This window comes from Stenella coeruleoalba (genome assembly GCF_951394435.1).
Source record: "Stenella coeruleoalba genome assembly, chromosome: 5".
Taxonomy (NCBI): Eukaryota; Metazoa; Chordata; class Mammalia; order Artiodactyla; family Delphinidae; genus Stenella; species Stenella coeruleoalba.
The window spans coordinates 142,604,142-142,625,870 of record NC_137150.1 but is presented as its reverse complement, the minus strand read 5'-3'; the positions used below and the strand labels follow the sequence as shown (position 1 = coordinate 142,625,870).

The 21,729-nt window shown below is 59.6% G+C and overlaps 1 protein-coding gene across 4 annotated transcripts; it reads right to left on the bottom strand.

Moving 5' to 3' along the window:
- Nucleotides 1-10,104: 10,104 nt before the first annotated feature.
- On the bottom strand, nucleotides 10,105-21,656 carry GATD3 (glutamine amidotransferase class 1 domain containing 3). Of its 4 annotated transcripts, XM_079922657.1 has the most exons (7): nucleotides 21,018-21,647; nucleotides 20,775-20,827; nucleotides 19,248-19,361; nucleotides 18,219-18,338; nucleotides 15,797-15,889; nucleotides 13,067-13,222; nucleotides 10,107-11,905 (listed from the first exon to the last, which is right to left on the bottom strand). In XM_079922657.1, exons 1-7 carry the CDS (start codon nucleotides 21,459-21,461, stop codon nucleotides 11,776-11,778), a joined length of 1,110 nt encoding a protein of 369 aa, XP_079778783.1. In that variant the 5' UTR covers nucleotides 21,462-21,647; the 3' UTR covers nucleotides 10,107-11,775. The 4 variants fall into 4 exon arrangements, with proteins under 4 accessions (XP_079778782.1, XP_079778780.1, XP_079778781.1 ...); XM_079922654.1 differs by lacking the exon at nucleotides 15,797-15,889 and having other exon boundaries at nucleotides 10,106-11,905; nucleotides 21,018-21,652; XM_079922655.1 differs by lacking the exon at nucleotides 18,219-18,338 and having other exon boundaries at nucleotides 10,106-11,905; nucleotides 21,018-21,652.
- Nucleotides 21,657-21,729: the final 73 nt, after the last annotated feature.

The window sequence follows — 21,729 nt, the reverse complement described above, 5'->3', positions numbered from 1 at the left end:
CTGTCAGGAGGGTCCCAGATGGCAGCCTCATTCAGAGACCGATCCAGAATGAGCTCTGCTGTTAGAGGGGCACTGCCTGACCCGAGGCGCTCAACGGCCGCACCTTCAGCCCTGGATTGACTTTTTAAAAAAGACGGTCTGGGGGCTTCCCTGGTGGCACAGTGGTTAAGAATCCGCCTGCCAATAAAGGGGACCAGGGTTCAATCCCTGGTCTGGGAAGATCCCACACACCGCAGAGCAACGAAGTCCGTGCGTGACAACTACTAAGACCGCGCTCTAGAGCCCGCGCTCCACAACTACTGAACCCACGTACCACAACTACTGAAGCCCGCGCGCCTAGAGACCGTGCTCCGCAACAAGAGAAGCCACCGCAATGAGAAGCCTGCGCACCGCAACGAAGAGTAGCCCCCGCTCGCCGCAACTAGAGAAAGCCCGTGTGCAGCAACGAAGACCCAACGCAGCCAAAAATAAATAAATAAACAAGCAAATAAAGACGGTCTTATGGGCTGACGTGTGTACCCTAAATCCACCTGTTGGAGCCTGGCCCCCAGCACCTCAGAATGTGACCGCTTCTGGAGGTTACGCCTTTAAAGAGGTGACTAAGTTACAATGAGGTCACTGGGGTGGGTGCAATTCCACCTGACTGGTGTCCTTATGAAAAGGGAAGGTCGGGACACAGACGCACAGAGGGACGACCGCATGGGGACACAGGGAGGGGACGGCCACAGCATGTCCAGGAGGGAGGCCATAGAGGGACCCTGTTGACGACCTGATCTCAGACCTCCAGCCTCAGCTGTGAGCGTGAACTTCTGTTGTGTAAGCCGCCCCATCCGTGATGTCTGTTACGACGGCCAGAGATGAGCGGCTCCCAAACTTCCCCTTTGATTCCTCTGAGGTACTGGTGTCGTCCCCAAGCCAGGGATGGGCCCCTTGGGCTGAGAGCCCAGTGTCCCTGTAGGACCCCAGGTCACGCGCACAGAGCCCACAGTGGACGCGGAGCCTTCCGGCGAGAAGTCTCACGGAACTTCCTGTTCGGGGCCGGATCCGAGCACCAAGAGACACTCGGTGTATTTTAGTACTTCTGCTATCTGACCTCAGCCCAAACCAGGAAGTGCAGGGAAGCATGAAAATGAGACAGAAAATATTGAAGAGAACAGTTTTTAAAAGAAGCCACAGGTTATGATATTTGAATTCCATAAATTCTTCCCAACTCCCCCACCGTGTCCCTGGGCCTCGGCCCCCAGCGGGAACACCCTCTGGAGCCAGAAGTAAGGCTGCACATTGTGGGAGGGGCAGGCAGCGGAGACACGAGATCCAAGCGGCTGGAGCGCAGACCACAAAGGCCAGGGCGGACCGCTGTCCCCGTGTGGGAAACGATGGGCAGGGATCAGAGCCAGAGCTCCAAACCGGGTACCTCGAGGCCCCACGGCCCACAGTCTGGAGGCAGGAGGCTGGGCCCGCGCCTTCAAGGGCCCCTGGGGGCTGGGCCAGGGCCCATCACGGAGGAGTAGATCACCTCCACCCCTTGGGGGGCCAGGACGCTCGTGGTTTCAGCACAGCCAGCCCCCCGAGTCCCCCTCCCCTCCAGGCAGAGAGGTGGGGACCAGCCTAGCCGCGGTCCCCAGGAGCCGCGAAAGCCCTGCTGAGCAGCGGAGAGGCGGGGGTGGGGCTCTGGACTGCTGCTGTCACAGCAACAGGGAAAGCTGGGTCCTGAGGTCAGAAGTGACACCCCTCCCCCACCCTGCGCCCCACACAAGGTTCTGCTGCACTTGGCCGCCAGGACCAGGGGCTCGAATGACTGAATGGTGATTGGTTTTCTTGTGGCTGTAGTGGTTTCCTAAGAAGGTAACTCATGCTGCGAGAGAAAAAGTAACTACCGTTTCTGCAATGCCTACAGGCTGGCATCTCCCTGACTTTGCCCCGACGCTGACATATGTGCACACATTCGTGCCCACGCACAACACGTGTGCACACACACCTACACGCATACATGCGCCAACATCCACACACACCTGCACATACGAGCCCCCACACGGACATACGCACCTATACACACATGCACATACACACACTCCAACACACGCACACCGACATACCAGCCACAGCCCCACACCTACACACACACACACACACCAAGTCCTCTCAAGCCCCCGTGAGCAGGCAGTGTCACCTCCATCTCTCCGCGGCCTCAGCAGTCACGCGACCTGCCTGAGGTCACGCGGGAGGAGGCATCAGGGTCCAGGCTTTGCCCAGCGGCGCCCTGGGCGCCGGGGTGATGCTGCTGGTGGCCACGGGGCTCGTGCGCTCATGGCGCCGGTCTTCCTCCGGCGGCACCAGCGGATCACAGAGCGCCCGACGTCCTCCACCGCTCAAGCTTGTGCCAGACGTCTACCTGGGAAACCCGTCTCCCTCCTGGATATCCAAACACCTGACCTCAGTCCCCAGAGGACTCGCATGGGGCCGCCGGACCTGACTGCAGAGCCTGTGGCCACCTGCATGGGCATCCGGGGAGCTGGGCCTGCCTCGCTGGGGACACCTGTTCTAGAACACCTGGCGCCCACCCCGGCAGCTCCCGTCCACACATGGATGAGCCCCGAGCACACACACCCTCAGGTATTTCCTCCTTCTGGAGTGAAGCCACCCTACTTGTCTCTTGGATGGACAGTGGCTTTGCATTTTCACCACATCTGTGACCCTCCGAAGTCCCTCACCACTCGCTTCACTGGGACTCGCCCAGCAACCTGGCTGCAGGTGAGGCCCCTCCCCCTGACCCTCAGAGCCCCGCCTGGAGGGCACGCATATGGCACAGCCGCGGCAGGGGCAGGCTCTGGTGGGTAGGGCCAACCACGCGGGCAGGATAGGCCCGAGCCCCCCCGGGCAGGTGTGGTGCTCACCGAAGTCACAGACCATCTGTCCCTTCGTGGACCAGAGGTGCGCGGCCTCTGCTGCACCCCAGCCACAGACGGGCCGGGCCCCGGCCTTCCCTCTGACCACCCACCCGATGTACAGGTGTCTGGGGACCCGCTGACATTCGGCACAGACCATTCCAGATCCCACCCCTGCTGCCTCGTCAGGTTGGGGAAGGCGCCTGTGGGCAGCTGTGGGAGCCGTGGGGTATTCACGCCACTCGCTCACGCCGCAGACCCTGGCTCAGCGCATTCCTGACCCAGGCCCTGTGCCGGGGGCTCAGACTCCGTGTGAGCAACAGCCCCGTCTGTGGGGAGACGGGCCAGGGGACAGACCTCACGTCAGGGGAGCTGAGCGTGGGCAGCATGCTGGACGGGCCTCTAGCCCAGCCTACGGGATGTGTGTACCAGTTACCTCCTGCTGTGTGACAAACCGCCACAGAAACCTAGTGGCTTAAGACAACCATCCTTTCACCGATCATGGCTCTGCAAGCGGGCAATGCGGGCTGGTCTCCCCCAGGGCCTCTCACGCCTACAGTCACTGTCCGTGCAGCTGCCAGACTTGCAGTTACAAAGGCGTGCAGTGCAGACACCGCAGCCCACCACCGAGCACGGAACCTCAGGCGTCGTGCTCCGCATCTCCGAGGCCCGGCTCTGGGCCCGGGCGGGGCTAAAGGACTGGGCACACACGGTACCCGCCTGCCACCCGCCCCTCACCAAGGCAGCCGTGGCAGCTCTCCAAAGCCAGCGTGCCCCTCCCCCAGCACCCACCCACTCCTTTCTCACAGGAGTGTTTCCAGGTCTGTCAGGAACAGACAGAGCGGGACTTCCCTGGTGGCACTGCGCTCCCAATGCAGGGGGCCCGGGTTCAATCCCTGGTCATCCCACATGCACGCTGCAACTAAGAGTTTGTGTGCCACAACTAAAGAGCCCACGTGCCGCAACTAAGGAGCCTGTCTGCCGCAACTAAGACCCAGTGCAACCAAATAAATAAGTGAATAAATACATATTTAAAAAAACACAACAGAACAGACAGAGCTTCCAACACTGCACCCCGCCTCCTGCAGAGGTACCCAGCGTGCAGCAGCGCTGGCCCAAGGCCAGGGCCAATTCCAGAACCGTCCGCCTGACGTGGGTGCGGGGCCCAGGGGCTAAATCTCACCCCTGTCGCAGCACAGGTGACATCAGCCAAGAACCTAGAACCAGGCACATCACAGTCAAAGTGCAGAAAAGCAAGATAAAGGAAAAATCCCGGAAGCAGCCAGCCTCACCCACCTGCAGAGGAGCAAAGACAAGAATTCCATGTGACGTCTCCTCAGAGACCACGGAAGCAAGGACAGAGTCGAGTGAGACACTGGGAGAAAAGCCCACCTAGAACCCTACACCCTGCGGAACTGAAATTTTATTTTCCTTTTTCTCGGCAGAGCTAACAGATGGCAGTTCGTTCAAAAGAATAACAGCAGCAATGTGACCAGTGATTGTGGCTCACGGACGAGCGAAGTGGAGGGCAGCCCTGGACCAAGGGCGGGGGCGGGGGTGGGGATGCTCCACCCACGAGACGGCACAGGGTTCTCTGAAAGTAGACGCGGAAGAGGTGCAAACTGACTGCAAACTCTAAAGCAGTTACCGAAACAAGTAAAAAAGAAGTAGAACTGATATACGCTGTGGACAGAGGGAAACTGGAATCATGGAAAATGCTCAGTGAGAACCATACAAGGCGGAAAAGGAGCAGAAGACTGAACAGGAACAAAGACCAAAGGCCAAAATACAGCCATTAAAACACAGAGACGGTCAGACCCAACTACATGTAGCCTACAAAAAGCCTACTTTAAACATAAAGACACATATAGATTAAAATTAATGGACGGAGAAAGATTTACCACGTGAATACTAATCCAAAGAAAGCACGATTAGCTGTATTAATTTCAGACAGAGCAGACTTCAAAGCAAGGAGAGGGATCAGGGACAGTGAGGGGCGCTGCACAGCGATGAAGGGTCAGCTTTCCAGGAGGACTTAACGATCCTGAACGTGTATGCACCTTACAACAGAGCATCAGACAACATAAGGCAAAAAGTGATAAAACTGCAAGGAGAAATAGATAGTTGAAGACTTTGACACCCCTGTCTCAGAAATGGTCATATCCAGCAGGCAGAGGACCAGTAAGGGCACAGTGGAGCTAACCACCGCCAGTCATCAGGATATAACTGTCGTTTATAGACGACTTCAATCAACAACAGCAGGACACACATTCTTCTCAAGCTCACATGGAACCTTCACAAAGACAGACCACATTCTGGGCCGAAAGACACATCTCAACGAATTTAAAAGAATAAAAATCATACTCTTAGACCACAGTGAAATTAAACTGCAAAGACAGCTGGAAAAGCCCCAAATACTTGGAGATTAAACAACACACTTCTAAATAATACATGGATCAAAGAAGAAATCTCAAGAGAAACTTAAAAATATTTTGAACTAAGTGAAAATGAGAATACAACTTAAAATTTGTGGGCTGTAGCTAACGCAGTGCTCAGAGGGAAATTTATACCATTGAATACATATATTAGAAAAGAAGAAAGATCTAAAATTAATCATCTAAGCTTCTACCTTAGGAAACTAAAAAAAGAAAAGCAAATTATAAATCCAAAGCAAGCAGGAGAAAAGAAATAATAAAAATCAGAGCAGAAATCAGTGAAATTGAAAACAGTTAAGTTAATAGAGAAAAACCAATGAGACCAAAAGCTGGTTCTTCTTTGGAAAAATCAGTAATATTGATAAGCCTCTAGCCAAGCTAACTAAAAAGAAAACAAAAAAGATGCAAATTACTAATATGAGAAATGAAAGAGGAAACATCACTACAGATCCCATAAACATTAAAAAGATAATAAAGGAATACTATGAACAATCTATACTCACAAATTAACCTTGATAAAATTGACCAATTCCTTGAAAGACACATCCACCAAAACTACATAAAAAGAAACAGACAATCTGAATAGACCTTTATCTATTAAAGGAATTGAATCAATTACTAAATAATCTTCCAAAACAGAAGGTACCAATCCCAGATAGGTTCAGTGGTGAATTCTACCAAACATTTAGAGAAAAAATTCTACCAATTCTCTACAATCTCTTCCAGAAGACAGAAGCAGAAGGAATACTTGCTAACTCATTCTATGAGGCCCAGCGTCACTCTAATATCAAAACCAGACAAAGAGGGCTTCCCTGGTGGCGCAGTGGTTGAGAGTCCGCCTGCCGATGCAGGGGACACGGGTTCGTGCCCCAGTCTAGGAAGATCCCGCATGCCGTGGAGCGGCTGGGCCCGTGAGCCACGGCCGCTGAGCCTGCGTGTCTGGAGCCTGTGCTCCGCAACAGGAGAGGCCACAACAGTGAGAGGCCAGCATACCGCCAAAAAAAAAAAGAAATAAAAGTTATTCAGATGGAGAAGGAAGACATAAAAGTGTCTTTATTCACAGATGACAAGAATCAACAAAAAGCCTCCTGGGAACAAAGAAGCAATTACAGCAAGGTTGCAGGACACAAGGTTAATGTACAACACAATACGGAAGGAGAACAACTTGACTTCAAGACTTACTACAAAGCTACAGTAATGAAGACAGTGTAGGATGGGTAACAGAACAGAGAACTAGATCAATGCAACAGAATAGAGGCCAGAAATAGACCCACGTAAACAGACCCACATAAACCAACTGATCTTTGACAAAACAGCAAAGGCAACGCAATGGAGCAAAGATAACGAGAGGTGTTGGAACAACTGGGTGCCACATGCGAAACAACGCATCTGGACAGAGACTTCACACTCCTCACAGAAACTAACTCAAAATGGATCACAGGCATAAACATAAAATGCAAAACCGTAAAACTTCTAGAACATTAGCGAAGCCCTAGGTGAACCTGGATATGGCGATGCCTTCTTAGATGTAACACCAAAGGCATAAAGGCATGAGCCATGAAAGAAAGAACTGATAAGCTGGACTTCATTAACACTGAACATTCCCAGAAATTCCCTGCCGGCCCAGTGGTTAGGACTCTGCGCTTTCACTGCCGAGGGCCCAGGTTCAATTCCTGGTCGGGGAACTAAGATCCCGCATGCCACACGGTGCGGCCAAAAGACAAAAAAACCTCAAACACTTCCGCTCTACAAAGACACAGTCAAGACAATGAGAAGACAAGCCACAGGCTGAGAAAAACCATTGCAGAAGAGATATCTGAGAAAAGGCTGTTACCCAAAACATACAAACAATTCTCAAAATGTAACAAAAAGAAAATGAACAGATTTTCAAACAGATCAAAAGACCTGGAAAGACACTTCATCAAAGAAGATATACAGATGGCAAACAAGTATATGAAAAGATGCTCCACGTCATAACATCATTAGGAGAGGGAAAATCAAATAAGCTACCACCCAGCACCTATTAGTGTGGCCAAAATCCCACACCCTGACAACACCCAATGCTGGGGAGGACGTGAAGGCCTCGTTCATTGCTGGTGGGAATGCAAAATGGTGCAGCCACTGGGGAAGGCTGACTGGTGGTCTCTTGCAAACTAAACACACTCTCACCATGCAATTCAGCAGCTGTGCTCCTGGGTATTCACCCAAAGGAGCTAAAAATGACGTCCACACAAAAACCTGCACACACGTGTTTACATCAGCTTTTTTCATAATTGCCAAAACTTGGAAGCAACCAACACGTCACTCAGTAGGCACATGGATAAACTGTGGTCCATTCAGACAATGGTGTATCATTACAACGTTAGAAAGAAATGAGCTATCGAGTCAAGAAAAGCCACGCAGGAAACTTAAATGTACAGACTAAGTGAAAGAAGCCAACCTGAAAGGCTTCATACTATATGATTCCAACCATAGGACACCCCGGAAAAGGCACAACTACGGAGACAGTAAAAAGATCAGTGGCTGCCAGGGGTGGGAAGACGGGAGGGATGCACAGGTGGGGCCCAGATTTCTGGAGCAAACTAGTCTGCACGATACTACAGTGGTGGGTAAGTGTCATCACACGTCTGTCTAAACCCGTGGGACGCACACACCGAGAGTGAGCCCCACGTAACCTGTGGACTCAGGGTGATGGCGACGCATCCGCGCAGGCCCATCGACTGTAACAGACGCGCCATTCGGTGGGGATGCTGACAACGGGTGAGGCTGTGTGTGGGGCGAGGTGGGGGAAGGTATGGGAACTCTCTGTACTATCCAGTCAACTCTTCTTTGAACCTAAGACTGCTCTAAAGAGTAAAGTTTATCTAAAACAAACCCAAAAACGTGTTATCAAGGAAGTCTTGCAGGAATAGGAAGCTGTGGAAGGGCAGGTGTCGTCCAGCTCCGCTGGACGGCCTGCAGCTGAGGTGAGGGCGGCACGGGGCCTCCGAGTGAACCCCACGCGGGTCAGCGAGCCTCACACGCATGCACACGTGGGCGTGCGCACACACAGGCCACAGACCGTGAGCTGTGGCAAGTCCTCTGCAGAGGGGCCCTGGGGCAGGGAGCTGAGGGCCGAGGGGGCTGGCGATACAGACGGGGGGCCAGGCTTTCCAGGTGGAAGGGCCTGCAGGGGCACTGAAGAGGTGCCCACGAAGGGGCCCAATCAGACAGGGGAAAGGGCAGGGACGGTGGGGTCCAGGAGGGCCACAGGCAGATGACCAGCCCTGTCCCCGCGGTGCCCGTGGTGCCCGCAGGAGGAGGCCACCCAGCCAGGCCTGGTCAACCCTGGGAGCCTGCACCAGACCCAAGGACGGCTCTGCAGCGCCCCCGGCAGCCTGGTCCCCACCAAGGAGCCTCCAGGTACCCACACGCCCCGGCTGTCCTTGAGCTCCCCAGGCCCATCCCCGTCGGGCCTGCTGCTCACTCTGCCACCTGCTCACTCTGCCTCTGGTCCTTGCTGAGATGGTGCCTGTCCCTTCCCTGACCACCCTCCTGCCCGGCGGGTCCCCCGATACCCTCAGGCCCCTGGCTCACCTGCTCGCGGACCCGCCATCCCCCAGCCCGGGCCCCGGGAGTGCAGGGTCGTGTCCCCGTCCCCTCCCCCCCACCCCCAGCTCTGCGACGCTTGCTGGCAAGAAGCTGGCGCTCAATCCTCGTCAAGTGAATTCGTGCCTGGACTCCCTCTGGCTCTGGGCTGCTGGGGCCCCTCTCGGGCTTTGGAACGTTTCAGACATTTCCAGAGCCAGGTTCTCTGCCGGTCCTTCTGCCTGACCCAGGCCCCCCCTTCGGGGACCCCCACCCAGGACTGGCGCCAGGGTTAGGCGGGCAGATGCAATGCCGACAGGACAGCGTGTTGGCTGTCACCGGACTTCACCCCGCGGTGGCCATCCTGGACCGGGCGACCAGGCGTTTCGTGTGGGAAAGTCCAGGGTGGACAACAGGGAGCTGCGAGGTGACACCGAGTGACTACGCATTCTCTGGGGACTTCCTTGTGAGTCTGCCCCCCCTCCAGCCGCCTGCCCTCTGGCCGGGTCCCAGCAGGTGGCAGCAGAGGAGCTGGAATCCAGGCAGCCTGCTCCCTGTGGGTCTCCACCCCTCGGGCACTGATGCCCCACTGCCCCTGAGACCGCCCCCGCCCCGCGCCTGTGAGATAAACTCCAGCAAGCGGGGCTCCAGGTGGCCTCGCAGTGACACCTCTCGGGCCACTGAAGCCCACTCTGCTCTGTGGGCACATTCCCTGGCATTTCCAGAAGCGATGAATCAAATGCAGAGCAGAATGACTCATCAACACCAATTCTAGACGAACCGCTGATCTAAACACAGAGGCGAAACGACCGTTAACACGAGGATGACACAGGAAAATGCCCTCATTCCTGCGGGAAGGAGTTTTCTTCCACAGAAAGACAAAAAAACACAAACGGTGAAGGGTGATCAACAGGCCAACATTAAATCAGGAGGATCTGCTCATCAAGACCACTCGGAACGAAAAGACAAAGTGGGAGAAAACACGTGCGACCCACTGAACTGACGAAGGACCTACAACCAGAGCACAAAGCAGCTCCAATCACCAAACACGGACAGACAACCGAGAGCGAACGGCCCGAAACTCCAACAGACGCTTTGCCAAAGAGGGTCCCCAAAGGGCCAGGAAATAAACAGAGAGGAGATGGGGCCTCAGCGGACATGAGGGAGAGGCCGGAGAAAACCACGGGAACACCTTCCACAGCCACCGAGGTGGCAGGAATGAAAACAGAAGGTCCAACAGACCCAAGGGCCAGATGCCCGTACCCGGGGCGAGGCACACGGGAGCTGAACACACCACCCCACCCCCGGAGCCCAGGGTCCACACCCGGAGCCCAGGGGCCACGCTCACGGGACACGGACGGCCAGGGGAGAACCCTCCAGAAGCGCTGCTGTAAAAGAAAGTCACGCAGCCAGGACACACACCATCGCCTGGGCATCCCCCTGGTGCCGAGCGGACCTGGGCTGGTGATGCTGTGGTCTTTGGATCCAGATGGCAGGTCATTCCATGAAAACTCACCGAGGTGCACACCTGTGATTTTGCATTCTTCTACGTGCACGTGCATGTACACACACACACACACACACACACACAAATCTGCACAAAATGTTTCAGTGAACAAACTTCTTAGGATGAGCTGTTAACCTCACCTCTGATGGGCCCTGCAAGGCTCTCTTGAGCAAGGATGATGCTGGCCAGTGTGGCTGGTGCCTGCAGGTGTGCCTCAGGGGCTTGTGTCCCATGGGACCCAGCGTCGTGGGAGGAGGACAGGCCACCAGAGAACAGAGTTGCCGTGCAGTGCAGGGAAGACTGGCAGACGTGAGATACCCAGGGAGCTAAGCGGATCAGGTGGGCGTGGTCTCAGGCTCTACGGCTCCTTCCACAGGCCCGGCCCTCCCCGAGCTCCCTCAGACCCTGGAAAACTGCTAGAGGCGTGTCCGTCGGTGGGGCAGGGTGAGGGGCGGCGTGGGCGACCTGTGACTGCACTCCACCCCCAGGCCACCAGGCCACAGCTCAGCGTGGACTGGACCCAACTGAACAGCCCGCTGCGTCGGCCCCGGCACCTTTCTCAGGATCAGATGACGTGGCGGCTCCGAGCACCCGGGGCGCCACCCTGGGTCACGGAGGACAGGCCAGCGGGGCTGCGCTGTGACGGGCGAAGCCCCCCGCGAGCCGTCCCAGGACAGAAGCCACACGCCCACAGAAAGGCGCCAGCCAGCCTGCCGGCTCACGCTTCATCGCTCCTCCCGCACGGCCCACGCCCCCTCCCGGGGCCTGGGCCCACCTGCAGGTCCACACAGGCTGAGCTCCTGCACCCTCCCTTCCTGAAACAAAGAGACCTGAGCCTAAGGTACGGAGCCTCGTGTGTGACCCTCACCTGCTGGGCTCAGGGGGCCTGGAACAGAACTGCCCATGTCTGTTTCGGAAAGAAGTTTCCTCTCCCCAAAGGGCCTGCCTGCTCTAGAAAGCTGCGGACTGTTCTAATTAATACGTGCCCACTCCAGGTTAGAGAAGCTTTAATTGTCGATGAGGTGGTATTCTGGTTTCCTGATTATTAGATTTACAAACTTAAAGATTGTTTCCTTCCAAATACTGAGTGAGGTGCTCTGACGCGAGCCCGGCCTAGGACTGCCGTCCTCTCTCGCCCTCCTGCTGGCGCAGGAAGGCAGACTTGACCTCAAGCTGGAAGCTGCACACGAGGCCAGGTGCCAGCGCCCCTCAGACGGTGGGCCCTGCCGCCCCGGCCTCACTCCTTGAGAGGGAGTCTACCCCTGACCCCGAGCGTATCGCGAGCGCCCTCCTTACAAAGAAAATGCCTGCAGGTTTAAGCGAAGAAATCAATTCCTGCGCGGTTCCAAGCTGACAGGCGAGCAGCCCCGCTCCGAGGGCCTCACTTGCTGGCGAGTTCCAGCACCTTGCTCACCATGGCCCCGAGCCCGTCGTGAATGTGGTGGAAGGCCGTGTCACACATGAAGGCCGGGGTCGTGACCACCTTGTTCTTCCGGTCCACGTGAGCCTCGTGCACACAGGTTACGGAAGAACACTGCACAGCTGGAGCAGACGGCGCGTGGCGTCAGGCGCCGCCCACCCTCCCAGACGCGCGCCCCACCCCCACCCCCTCCCAGACGCGCACCCCACCCCCACCCCAGCGCCACCTGGAAGGGGTTTTCTGCACCCCCTGCGCTACTTTAACTGAAGACCCTGGAACCTGACCCACGGGCTGCTTCCTAACACACGTCCCAGCAGGGGGCCTCACGGGACCCATGGCTGCAGACGCGGGCCTGACGCCCGAGCACCAGCCGGGGCCCCGGGGCCACCCTGAAGGCAGCGCAGCACTGCCATCCTTCGCGTCGGGAGACTGCACTAGAGGCTTGTCCGAACGCCCGCTGTGAGCACGGGGCAACCGGACCCGGGCCCCAGCCTCAGCACAGAGGCGCCTCACCTCCTCCCTGAGACCTGCTTCCTGAGCCAACGCCAAGCCCCACGTCTGGGGCTGGCCGCTCTGTGCTGGAAGGGGAGGGACATTCACGCCTGAAACTGCCTGCAAGTAGAGACACACCGAGGAGCGCGCCCCGGCCAGGACAGACGCCCGGAGGGTAACGGGCTGGTCTCCTGCGCCTCCTGGGGCCCCGCGCCATTCTGCTGCTGACTCCGGCCCCCGTGGAGACCCTCGGGTCCAGGCGCAGAGCTGGAAGGCGGGTAGCCTGTGCTCTGAGGCTCTCTACAGCCGCAGCGCACCCTGGTGACCTCAGGACACAGAGGACCCGCTTGCAGGAAGAATGGGGGCGACAAGGCTGCCGGGGGTGGCCCTCCGTCTGGGCCACCCAGGGGACTGCCACCAGATAAGGACAAGCAGCCCTCGCGCCTTCCACCCCGGCCTTTGGCCCGGCACCGGGTCCTCACTCTCCCTCCGCCACAGGCAGCGCCCTACCCCCCCGCCGCGAGCCACGGCCGTCTCCTCACCCGACCCACCGAGCCCCCCGCCTGGGGTGTGCTGAGCTCAGCCAGCGTCACTGCGGGGACTTGGGAACGTGACCACTGCGTGGCGGAGGGGTCGCAGCCTCGGGTGCTACGCCCCCCCACGCACATGCCCTGGTCGCCCCGGCTGTGCAGCACCCCAGGGTGGCCCCGAGGGGCCAGAGGGCGGTGTCCCACGTCGCCCCCGCTGCTGGAAGGATATGGTCACTCCTGTCACGCAGTGCTTGGCACCCAGGGCTTTGATGACCTGCGCGGTCCCAGCGTGCGGCCACCTGCCGCCTTCCTCCTGCTCGTGGCCCACGGTGACCTCGACGCTTCTGAGCACTTTGGCCGCGAGGACGGGAGCGATGCAGCACAAGCTGAAAGGCGAGGAAAGGAGGATCAGCTCAGGGCTGTGAATGTGGCCGCCAGGCCGGGGGCCCAGCAAGTCATGCTTAGAGAATGCGGTCAGCCTCAGAAAAGGGCACAGACACCAATGCCGTGGGGACGGAACACCCAGTGCCAGAGCCTCTGCCAGCTCCGCGGGCTGGAGCCTGCCCCTGCCCCTGGGCTGCCCGTGGCAGTTGTGACCAGTGGAGCATGGGGCGGCCTCCAGGCACCCGGCGTCAGGCTGGAGAGCGGCGGAGGGCAGCCAGCTGAGCCCCGGCTGCCAGACACGCACAGGCACCTGACACGGTGCCCAGGGTGCAAAGGTCCACCCGGAGAGAAGGCCACAGACGGCGGCGCTGTCTCCGGCCCAAGCTCTAGGGTGGTTTGTCGCACAGCAACTGAGAAGCCCAGCTGTACTGACCGGCTGAGACCCATCCCCTTCTCTGGAGGGGACGCAGGGGGCTGGGGGACACGGTCCAAGCAGCAGCCTCGCCTGACCTGCCGGTGCGGAGCCAGGGGCCCTGTCCTGGCGGCGTGCCAAACCCTCCCCAAGTCCCCGTGAGCAGGCTGCCCGGAGGCGTCCAAGCCCTGCAGGTCCATGCCGGACGCCTGCCCTCGGGGCTCCTCCGAGGTCCTGCTCTTCACCGGGGGCCCCACCCGGCAACTCCTGGGCCCCTGGATCAGCCAACACGGAGGCCCCCAGCAGCCAGGGCGTCACCAGGGCCCTGCCCCCCGCGAGAACACGCGTGACGCCTGCCACAGCTGCCCCAGCCGGGCCGGTCCCCCTCCCCTGGGGTCCACACCCCTCCGGCTGCGCCCACCACCCCGTCTGCTCAACTGGTCCTCTGAGCTGACCGCAACACAACGTGGTGAGAACACACCTACACGCTCGTTCAGTGCCGAGACAACTGCCACAACTTCTGTTCAGGGACCACGAGACAAACCCCCTCAGCCCCGAGCAGGTGAGCGTCATCGCAACGGCCATCTCGGGAATCTGTCACGTCAGCAGGTCCCCAGGCACCTGACTCTGCGGGCGACGCCCGAGACGAAGGCTGGGCTGCCTGCCCGTCCTTGGCCGGGGGCTACCGCACTGCGCGGAGGGAAGCACGGGCCCGGCAGCAGAGCCGGCTGGACCCCTCGCTCTGTCCGTGCTTCTGACGAGGTCAAGGAGTGACGGGCGGCCCGGAAGGGGGGCGCGAGGTGCCCCGACCCGGAAAGGGCGTTCTGCACGCGGCCAGACAGCGCTGCTGCTTTTAGAGACAGACGCGTAGCCTGCCGCACGAGGGGCTGAACGGAGCTGCCCAGTGACACGGCAGCCGGTACAGGACCGTGTCACCGTCCCGCACCCTCCACCCCAGGGTGACCTGGGTTCTTCTCCAGCTCAGCTGAGAGGCGCCTGTTCACTCAAGTGGACAGGGTGCCTGCCGTGAGGTGGCCAATCTGCTGGGCTTCTGTCCCGTTTGTCGTGCTGACTTTTTAGAGAAAGGGAGCTGGGTCCCCGCCCCGGGTGCTCGCCCCCACACACCGGTGCTGCCCCAGCGGGTCCCCAGGAGGTGATAGGCTGGGCGCTGCGAGGGCAGGTATGCCCCTGGGCTACGGCCGCTGGTGGGGGTGCCTGCAACGCTGAGTGGGCAGGGCCTCCAGTGAGTGGCCACAGGTCTGGGAAGGACGCTGCCCCTGGGGGACTGTCCTCTGCAGCCTCTGTGCCCCGTTCAGACCCAATGCTCTAACACCCTCATTCTTCTCCAGTTTCCAACGGGAGGCAGCGAGCAGCCATGTGATGGAAAGCCCGGCAGATTTTGTTCTTAGTGCATCTGTGCACCGCTGTGCTCCTGGGAGGACTTCCCCAGCCAGGGATGACTCCAAAGCGTGCGACCCACACGCCCCAGCACCAGCGCCGTGCGCCGACGCCCGTGGTACAGCAGCACTGAGGGGCCCCCCCCAGGACGCTCGTGGGACGGGCAGCCTGACAAGCAGGTCTGACGGTGGGGTCGCCGCCACTCGTCCGCAAGCGCCTCCTGGTGTGGGTTACGACTGGCCTCGCCCGTCTGCCAGGCCGAGGACCCCGGGCCAGGCTGTGAGCAGTGGCTGGGCCCGTGAATGTGGGCCCAGTGTGTGGCCACCGCAGGATCCGGTCCCCAAGGAAGGGCAGCTGAGAGCGACAGGGGTCGGGAATGGTGCTCACGGCAGCCGTGGCATGAGGAAGGACAGGGGTCAGCTAGCTGAGGGGTGCTCCAAGCCAGGACGGGAAGGCGGAGGCCAGGCATGGGGAGGACTGGCAAAGGCTGGGGGCCACGGAAGGACTTGGGAACCTTCTAGACCCTGAGAGGATCATCCCCTCCCCTCCTAAGTCATCAGGAGAAATTAACGAAACCACACGACCACAGAATTTTCAGAGCAGGAAGGCGCCTGTGAGATCACACGAAACCCCCTCAGTTATAACAAGAAAAGGGGCTGAGGGTCTCCAAGACCACACAGCTCCAGGCGCCAGCTCCTGGCTGTGAGCCACGGCCTCGGCCACCGCCCTCCCTCCACCACTGCCGGGCCCGCTGGGCCACACGTACCCGATGGGCTTCCCGGCCTGGTGGAACTCCTTCAGGACGCGTTCCACGTCTTTATTCACCTTGCAGTCGCCCCCGTCTACGGCGAACGTGCTCCTGCCACGAGAAGAGGCTTCCTTAGACCGCAGGGCTCAACACCTGCCTGCCTGGGGAGCCCCAGCCCCACTCCCCACCCCCCGGGATCCTGCGTGCTCCACGAACTTCTCAGCAACTGCAGAAAGTGACACGTGTGTGCAAGTACGTGTGCACGGCCTTTCACGTAATTACACGTACACATGTGTATTTTTTTCTATTTTTTGAAACATAAAGCAGCGTGGGAGGTTAAAGGCAGGGAGGCCAGCAGAGGTGAAGGGGAAGCTGACACGCAGGCGCTCGGGCCGTGAGCTCGGCCCACCCAGGAACAGCAGGACGTGCCATTGGCCCCAAACCAGCGACAGATGCTGCCCTTCACTAACAAGGAAGAGAAACCCAAACCAAACAAGAGGCCGTCTCTTTCACCACAGCAGGACCGCGGGGGGGTCTGGAACGGCCTCCCTCCCGGTCGGCGGGCTCACACCAGTATTGTCTCTTTGGAAGGCAAACTCAGACCCATCAAATTTCAAAGGCCACGCCTCTCAGCCAGGAGCCCCATCCCGGGCTTCCTCCGCCTCGTTCACGGGGTTGACGCCTCTGCCCCGGGCACCCCGTGCGTCGCACACGACGGGACAACCTGTGCGTGTGAGGGATGCCGGCTACCCTGAAGCGGTTTCTCAGGTTACATACTTTAAACACATGTACGTCAGTCGTACCTCCAAAAGGTGTAAGACAAAAGAGAGAACGGGAAGTCCGGGAGTCCCGTCAGCACTGGGTCGCCTACACAACGGGATCTGTGTGTGCGGCTGCCAGACGTTTAAGGGACAAGCCTCAGCGTTAAGTGAAAGACGCCAAGTGCAGAACGAGAGGCTACCATCTGGTTGGATTTTTAACGCAGACATATATGTGACTCTCTCGGAAAATGAAAAGCTGGCAGCATTGCCACAGGTGATCCTGGGGTCCCAAGCAGGAAGAACTGGGCTTCCACAGTGAATGTGTCATACAGACCTCGCCTGCTGCCCCCTGTGCGCCGCACAGACCGCTGATGAGCCGGCCTTTCCTCTGGAAAGGTCAGAAAGACTGGGACCAGCGGCCAGAAATCCCAGCTTCCCCCAGGGGTCTGGGAGGCCACAGACACGGATGCTGACCCAAGGCCCTGCTTCCTTGTACACCGAGACGCACCACCACTAAGTCACCCGAGGCAGGGTGTCAGCCACACCAGGGACATAACCCCAACGCACCCTCAAGCTACCCTCACACCAGGCGAGGTCTAAGGGCTGAGAGAAGGCACAGGGTCTGTGAATCCAGCTCATCTTTCAGAGAAAGAAACCCGGTCCCGTAAGAAGGACAAGGCCAGCCGACGCAGACTGTGATCCGCCATCTCCCACCAGGGGGCTCAGGAGGATGGCGATGCAGGGAAAGCACTCCCAGGCTGGTCTGGGAGAGGGAGTGGACACGAGGCAGGGCAGGGGTCCAGGCGGGAGGAAGGACTGTGGGAAAACCAGTGGGAACGTGGAGAAAAGAGGTGCTCTGGTGACGGCTGGAAGCAGAAAGGAGCCTCAAGATGTAAGGACGCGGAAGGACCAAGTGCAGAGGTGGACCTCAGGGAACGTAACCGCCTCTGCCCCCGCTCCTGGGTGCACGGCGCCCGGACAGACAGAGCGCCAGCTGGGAGGCCCTCGCGCTGCTGCGGGAACCTCAATGACCAAGCGGTCAACTGACCAAAACGCACGTAGTCCAGGCTGTGACGCATGCTGCCCCGTGTTTAAAGCCCCAAAGCCGCGGGGCGCAGCTGCTGGGTGCTTTCCTGCAGCCCTCGAGCCCCCTCCGTCACGGGAGCAGCAGCCCCGCGCCACGTCGGAAGGGACGTGCTGGGCCAGCAAGGCCAGCGCAAGAGAATTTCCATGAAACGCGGAGAAGAAAGAAAGGAACGAGAGAACAAAAAGAGAACCTGAAACCCAAAGTACATCACAGCTGCGGTGTGACGGCCTCCTAGGCTTGAGGTCCAGTTACCGTGGCAACAACCCAAACAGCAAAAAAAAAGATCTCCCTTCCTCCGGTCAGGACCATCCTCCCAACGGCCCAACCAGAAAGGCACTTTTCCGCGCTGCAAGGTCCACAGGAGAGCAGGTGTCTGCAGGGAACACGTACACGGACGGGTTCTGATGTGACGAGACCCTAGCACCACACCTGGATGGCCAGGTCCCAGGAGTCTCCTCCCACCAGGGTTCCCTGTCATGGGGCAGCTGCGTCGTCGCTGGGCCAGACCCCCCAAGAGCTGCTCCCATCACCACCGCATCCCCGTCTAACAGTCCAGAGGAAAAGCAGGAGAGCCCCGAGCCGAAACACGTACAGGTTTTTGGCGGCTCCGAAGCCCCCAGGGAAGACGGCCGCGTCGTGGTTAGCAGCGCTGAGTTTGGCCAGGTCGGTGATCTTGCCGCGGGCGATCCTCGCGGACTCAGTCAGAACATTCCTGGGGAAGAGCAGAGAGAGGCCCCCAGCAGGTTCAGTGTGTGGACAGATGGGAGAACGGGGCAGGAAGGAGCCTCCACGAGACAAGAGGACCTGTTCTCCCGGCTCACAGGCGGTGCGGGTTGCTCCCCAGAAAAGGCGCCACAGCGACAGTGACCACAGCCGGTCTGTGCTCGAAACGTCCCCTGGAGCCCTTTCAGATGGGCGCTTCCGAACCACCACGCCTAGTCACCCGGACTCCTGTGTCAGGCAGGGCCACCAGGGAGCATGTGGCGCTGGGAACGGACGGTGATGGAACCGCGGGGGCAGCGTTAAGAAGCAACTCTGAGGGACGAGTGAGGCAGCCCCGGACCGGCCGCAGAGGGAGCTCCTCCCAGCCCCGGCTGCGCGGCCCAGGGCCCGGGTCCTGACTGGGCCGCAGCCCCAGGAGACGGCACCGCGGCTCCTTCCCACCGCCCCGTCTCTCACTGTCTGCACCCGCTGGAGGGCACCTGGGAACCACAGCCCCCAGGGGCCATCGCCCTGCAGTCTGGGCCAGGCTGGAGCGGGGAGGTGGGTCTCAGCGGATGTGAGGCCAGGGCCGCACTCCCCTCGGGAACAGAAATGCTGGTGGGAGCTGCTCACAGATACGTGGGTGCAAACGGGTGGACGAGGATTGAGACCAAATGAACGCACGGGCATTCGGTGAGAACGAAGGCGCGAGGAGCTCACTCAGGGGGAACCTTCCTCCACTGCTCCAACAGTGCTGGACGGCGAGGGACGTCCTGGGGTCCGGCACAGCGTCAGGACCACTGCTGCCAGATCCCCTTAAACGCGGACTCGGCTCCCAGCTAAGACGAAGCAACCGCGCGCACGTTCTTGGGGAGTTTCAACCTGTGCACGTTCAAGGACAACGAGGAGGGGCCCGTACCTGGTTTCGCCCTCAGAAGGCTGCCCCTTGGTGTGGTCAATCACGTGCATCTGAGGGATGTCAGGAGCGAAGATCTGGACCTCGGCCCCCGCACGGCTCAGGTGAACCAGTATCCTGCACAGGAGGGAATCAGACCAGACATGTGCCTGGCCCAGCTTTACCTGCCACCGGGTGTTTAAAAATAGTGTTTTAGGTGACTGACAGCTATACTTTTCTCACATAGGTTAACAACCTCCTTGCTTTGCAAAAAGTCACGACTGGCTTGCTAACGACCCCAATGCCCTCTATTTGAGTTCGCTGTCACTGAACTGGCCTGTGGAGACCAGCTAGCCGCCCCCAAGCTCCCTTTACAAACCAGGCCGTAGGGACGGGTGACCCGGCAACTGTCACAGCCTGGATGTCTGCATTCCCAGGCTCCTTCTGGGTGTTCTTCCTCCCATGGGCCAATCCACAATGGCCTCGAGGGGTTGAGGAGGGCTTTTAGTCTCCAAAGTGAGTTCAGCTCCTGGTCTCCCCAACCTTCCCCTCATGGGGATAGGAGACACCCACGCAACCCTGGGGGCTGCTACGGATGCCAGCATCTACCAAGGGTTGCTCTGCGGCAGGTCCGAGTCCAAACACTGGCACGAAACCTGTCCCTGGCAGTGCTGTCAGTACCCACTTCCAGAGAAAGAGGAGACACGAGACCCCAAGACAGATCACAGCTGTCCCCTGGTAGGGCTGGGACCCCTGGACTGGGGTTCAGCTCCTCGGAACCTCGCGGGCACTCGACCTACAACTCCTTGCTCTGCCCGGGAGGTTTCAAGCTGCTGGCTATTCCTCACTGCCTCCTCTCTCCTGCCCCACCCTGCTCAGCCCCCATCAGGAAACTCCTGGCCCTCTCCACCCACCAGCCCAGAACGCTCTAAAGTTCACTCTCTGTCCAGCCACCGCCAGCACCCGCTGGCCACGCCCAGCGGCCACCCCCAGACACCAGCCTCAGGCTCCTCCGGGGACCAGCGAGGCCCCGCAATTGGGAGGGGTGTGTTCCCCAACCACCACCTAACTCTCCCCTTCAACTAACTCTGAACCTGACAGCCCCTACGGTCCTGCTCACAGGAACTTTTTAAGTAAATCGATCAAAGGACAAACTACTTGGCAACAGCTGGCAGGCTACCCCAATGACATCGGTCTACGGCGAGGTCACTGCACAGCCCTTAAAAATCATGCTGTAAAGACGGAGAAGAGCTCTCTGATTTCCAACACGCAGGACCGTTTGATCCCAATGTGTACAACACGTGGGTGTGGAAAAACAGCAGAACAAATGTTAAGTGGTTAGCGCTGTGTTTAGTATCACAGGTGATACAAAAAAGCTCATTTTATATCTTCCTGTACGTTACACGCATTGAGTTTAAACGTTGTCCTTCGCGCCGCCCTGAGTCTGGTCCAGCTGTCCTCTCTGCCTTCCTAACCAGCAGGAAGGCTTCTCCGAACGGTTCAGGAAAAGGGGGACCGCCCCTCCCGAGGGCGAGCCGCCCAGGGGCTTACGATGAGGCCTCATGGAGCTCTGTCCCGTCGTAGACCCCGCATCCGGACAGCACCTGCAGGGATGGAGGGCCGGTCACGGGGGTCACGCGGTCCACCGGGCGGGCCGACCGCCTCCCGCAAGGGGAGGGGCCGACCTGGGGGAGAGGGAGGTCAGCGCGAGGGAGGCGCTGGGGGTCGGAGGGGCCGCCCGCGGGCACGGGGAGGGTGGGAAGGCCGACCTCGGCGCCCCGCCCGTCCGCTCACCACTGCGACCCTGGCCACGGGGCGCGGCGCGGAGGCGTGGAAGGCCGCGCGCGGGGACTGCGCCGCTCCGCCGAACGGCAGCGCACACAGGCCGGGGCGCGGCGCGAAGGCGGCGGTCACCGCTAGCCTGGACGCCACCAGAGCCCGGAGGGCCGCCATCCTGCGCGAGGACACCGGGGTCGCAGGGTCACGGTGAGCGGAGCCGCGCCTGCGCACTGCCGCCGCCCGCCCGCGAGCGCGCCGGTGGGCGGGGCCGCGCCTGCGCAGTCGCCCGTGGCTCGCGCTCAGCCCGGCAAGAGCTCCTGGTTCCGCAGCAGGTCCACGCGGCTTTGGGCACCGCCCCCGTCCCGCCCCGCGGCGGCGTCGCCGGGAGGCGCGCAGGGTCGCGGTTGCCGAGAAGCGCTGTGCTGAGATACGGGCTCTGGAGTTAACTTGTGTCGTCATGAGGCCTCAACGTGACTCCGCGACACCGAGTGGCCGGTGCCCAAGTGTCCAGTTCTCATCTGCGCCCCCCTTTCCCGGCCGCTGAGTCCAGGCCGGAGTGAGGCCCTCCCGCTGCAGCGGCCCGGCGCCCCTCCCCTCCTGCTCTTCGCCTTTCTGTTGACGTGGGTCCTTTTGTAACCCATCTGGTTGTGCAGAGGGAAGGCCAGATACGAGGCCAGGTCTTTGCAGAGAAAGAGGTTTATCACAGGAGGGCCACGCAAGAACGGGC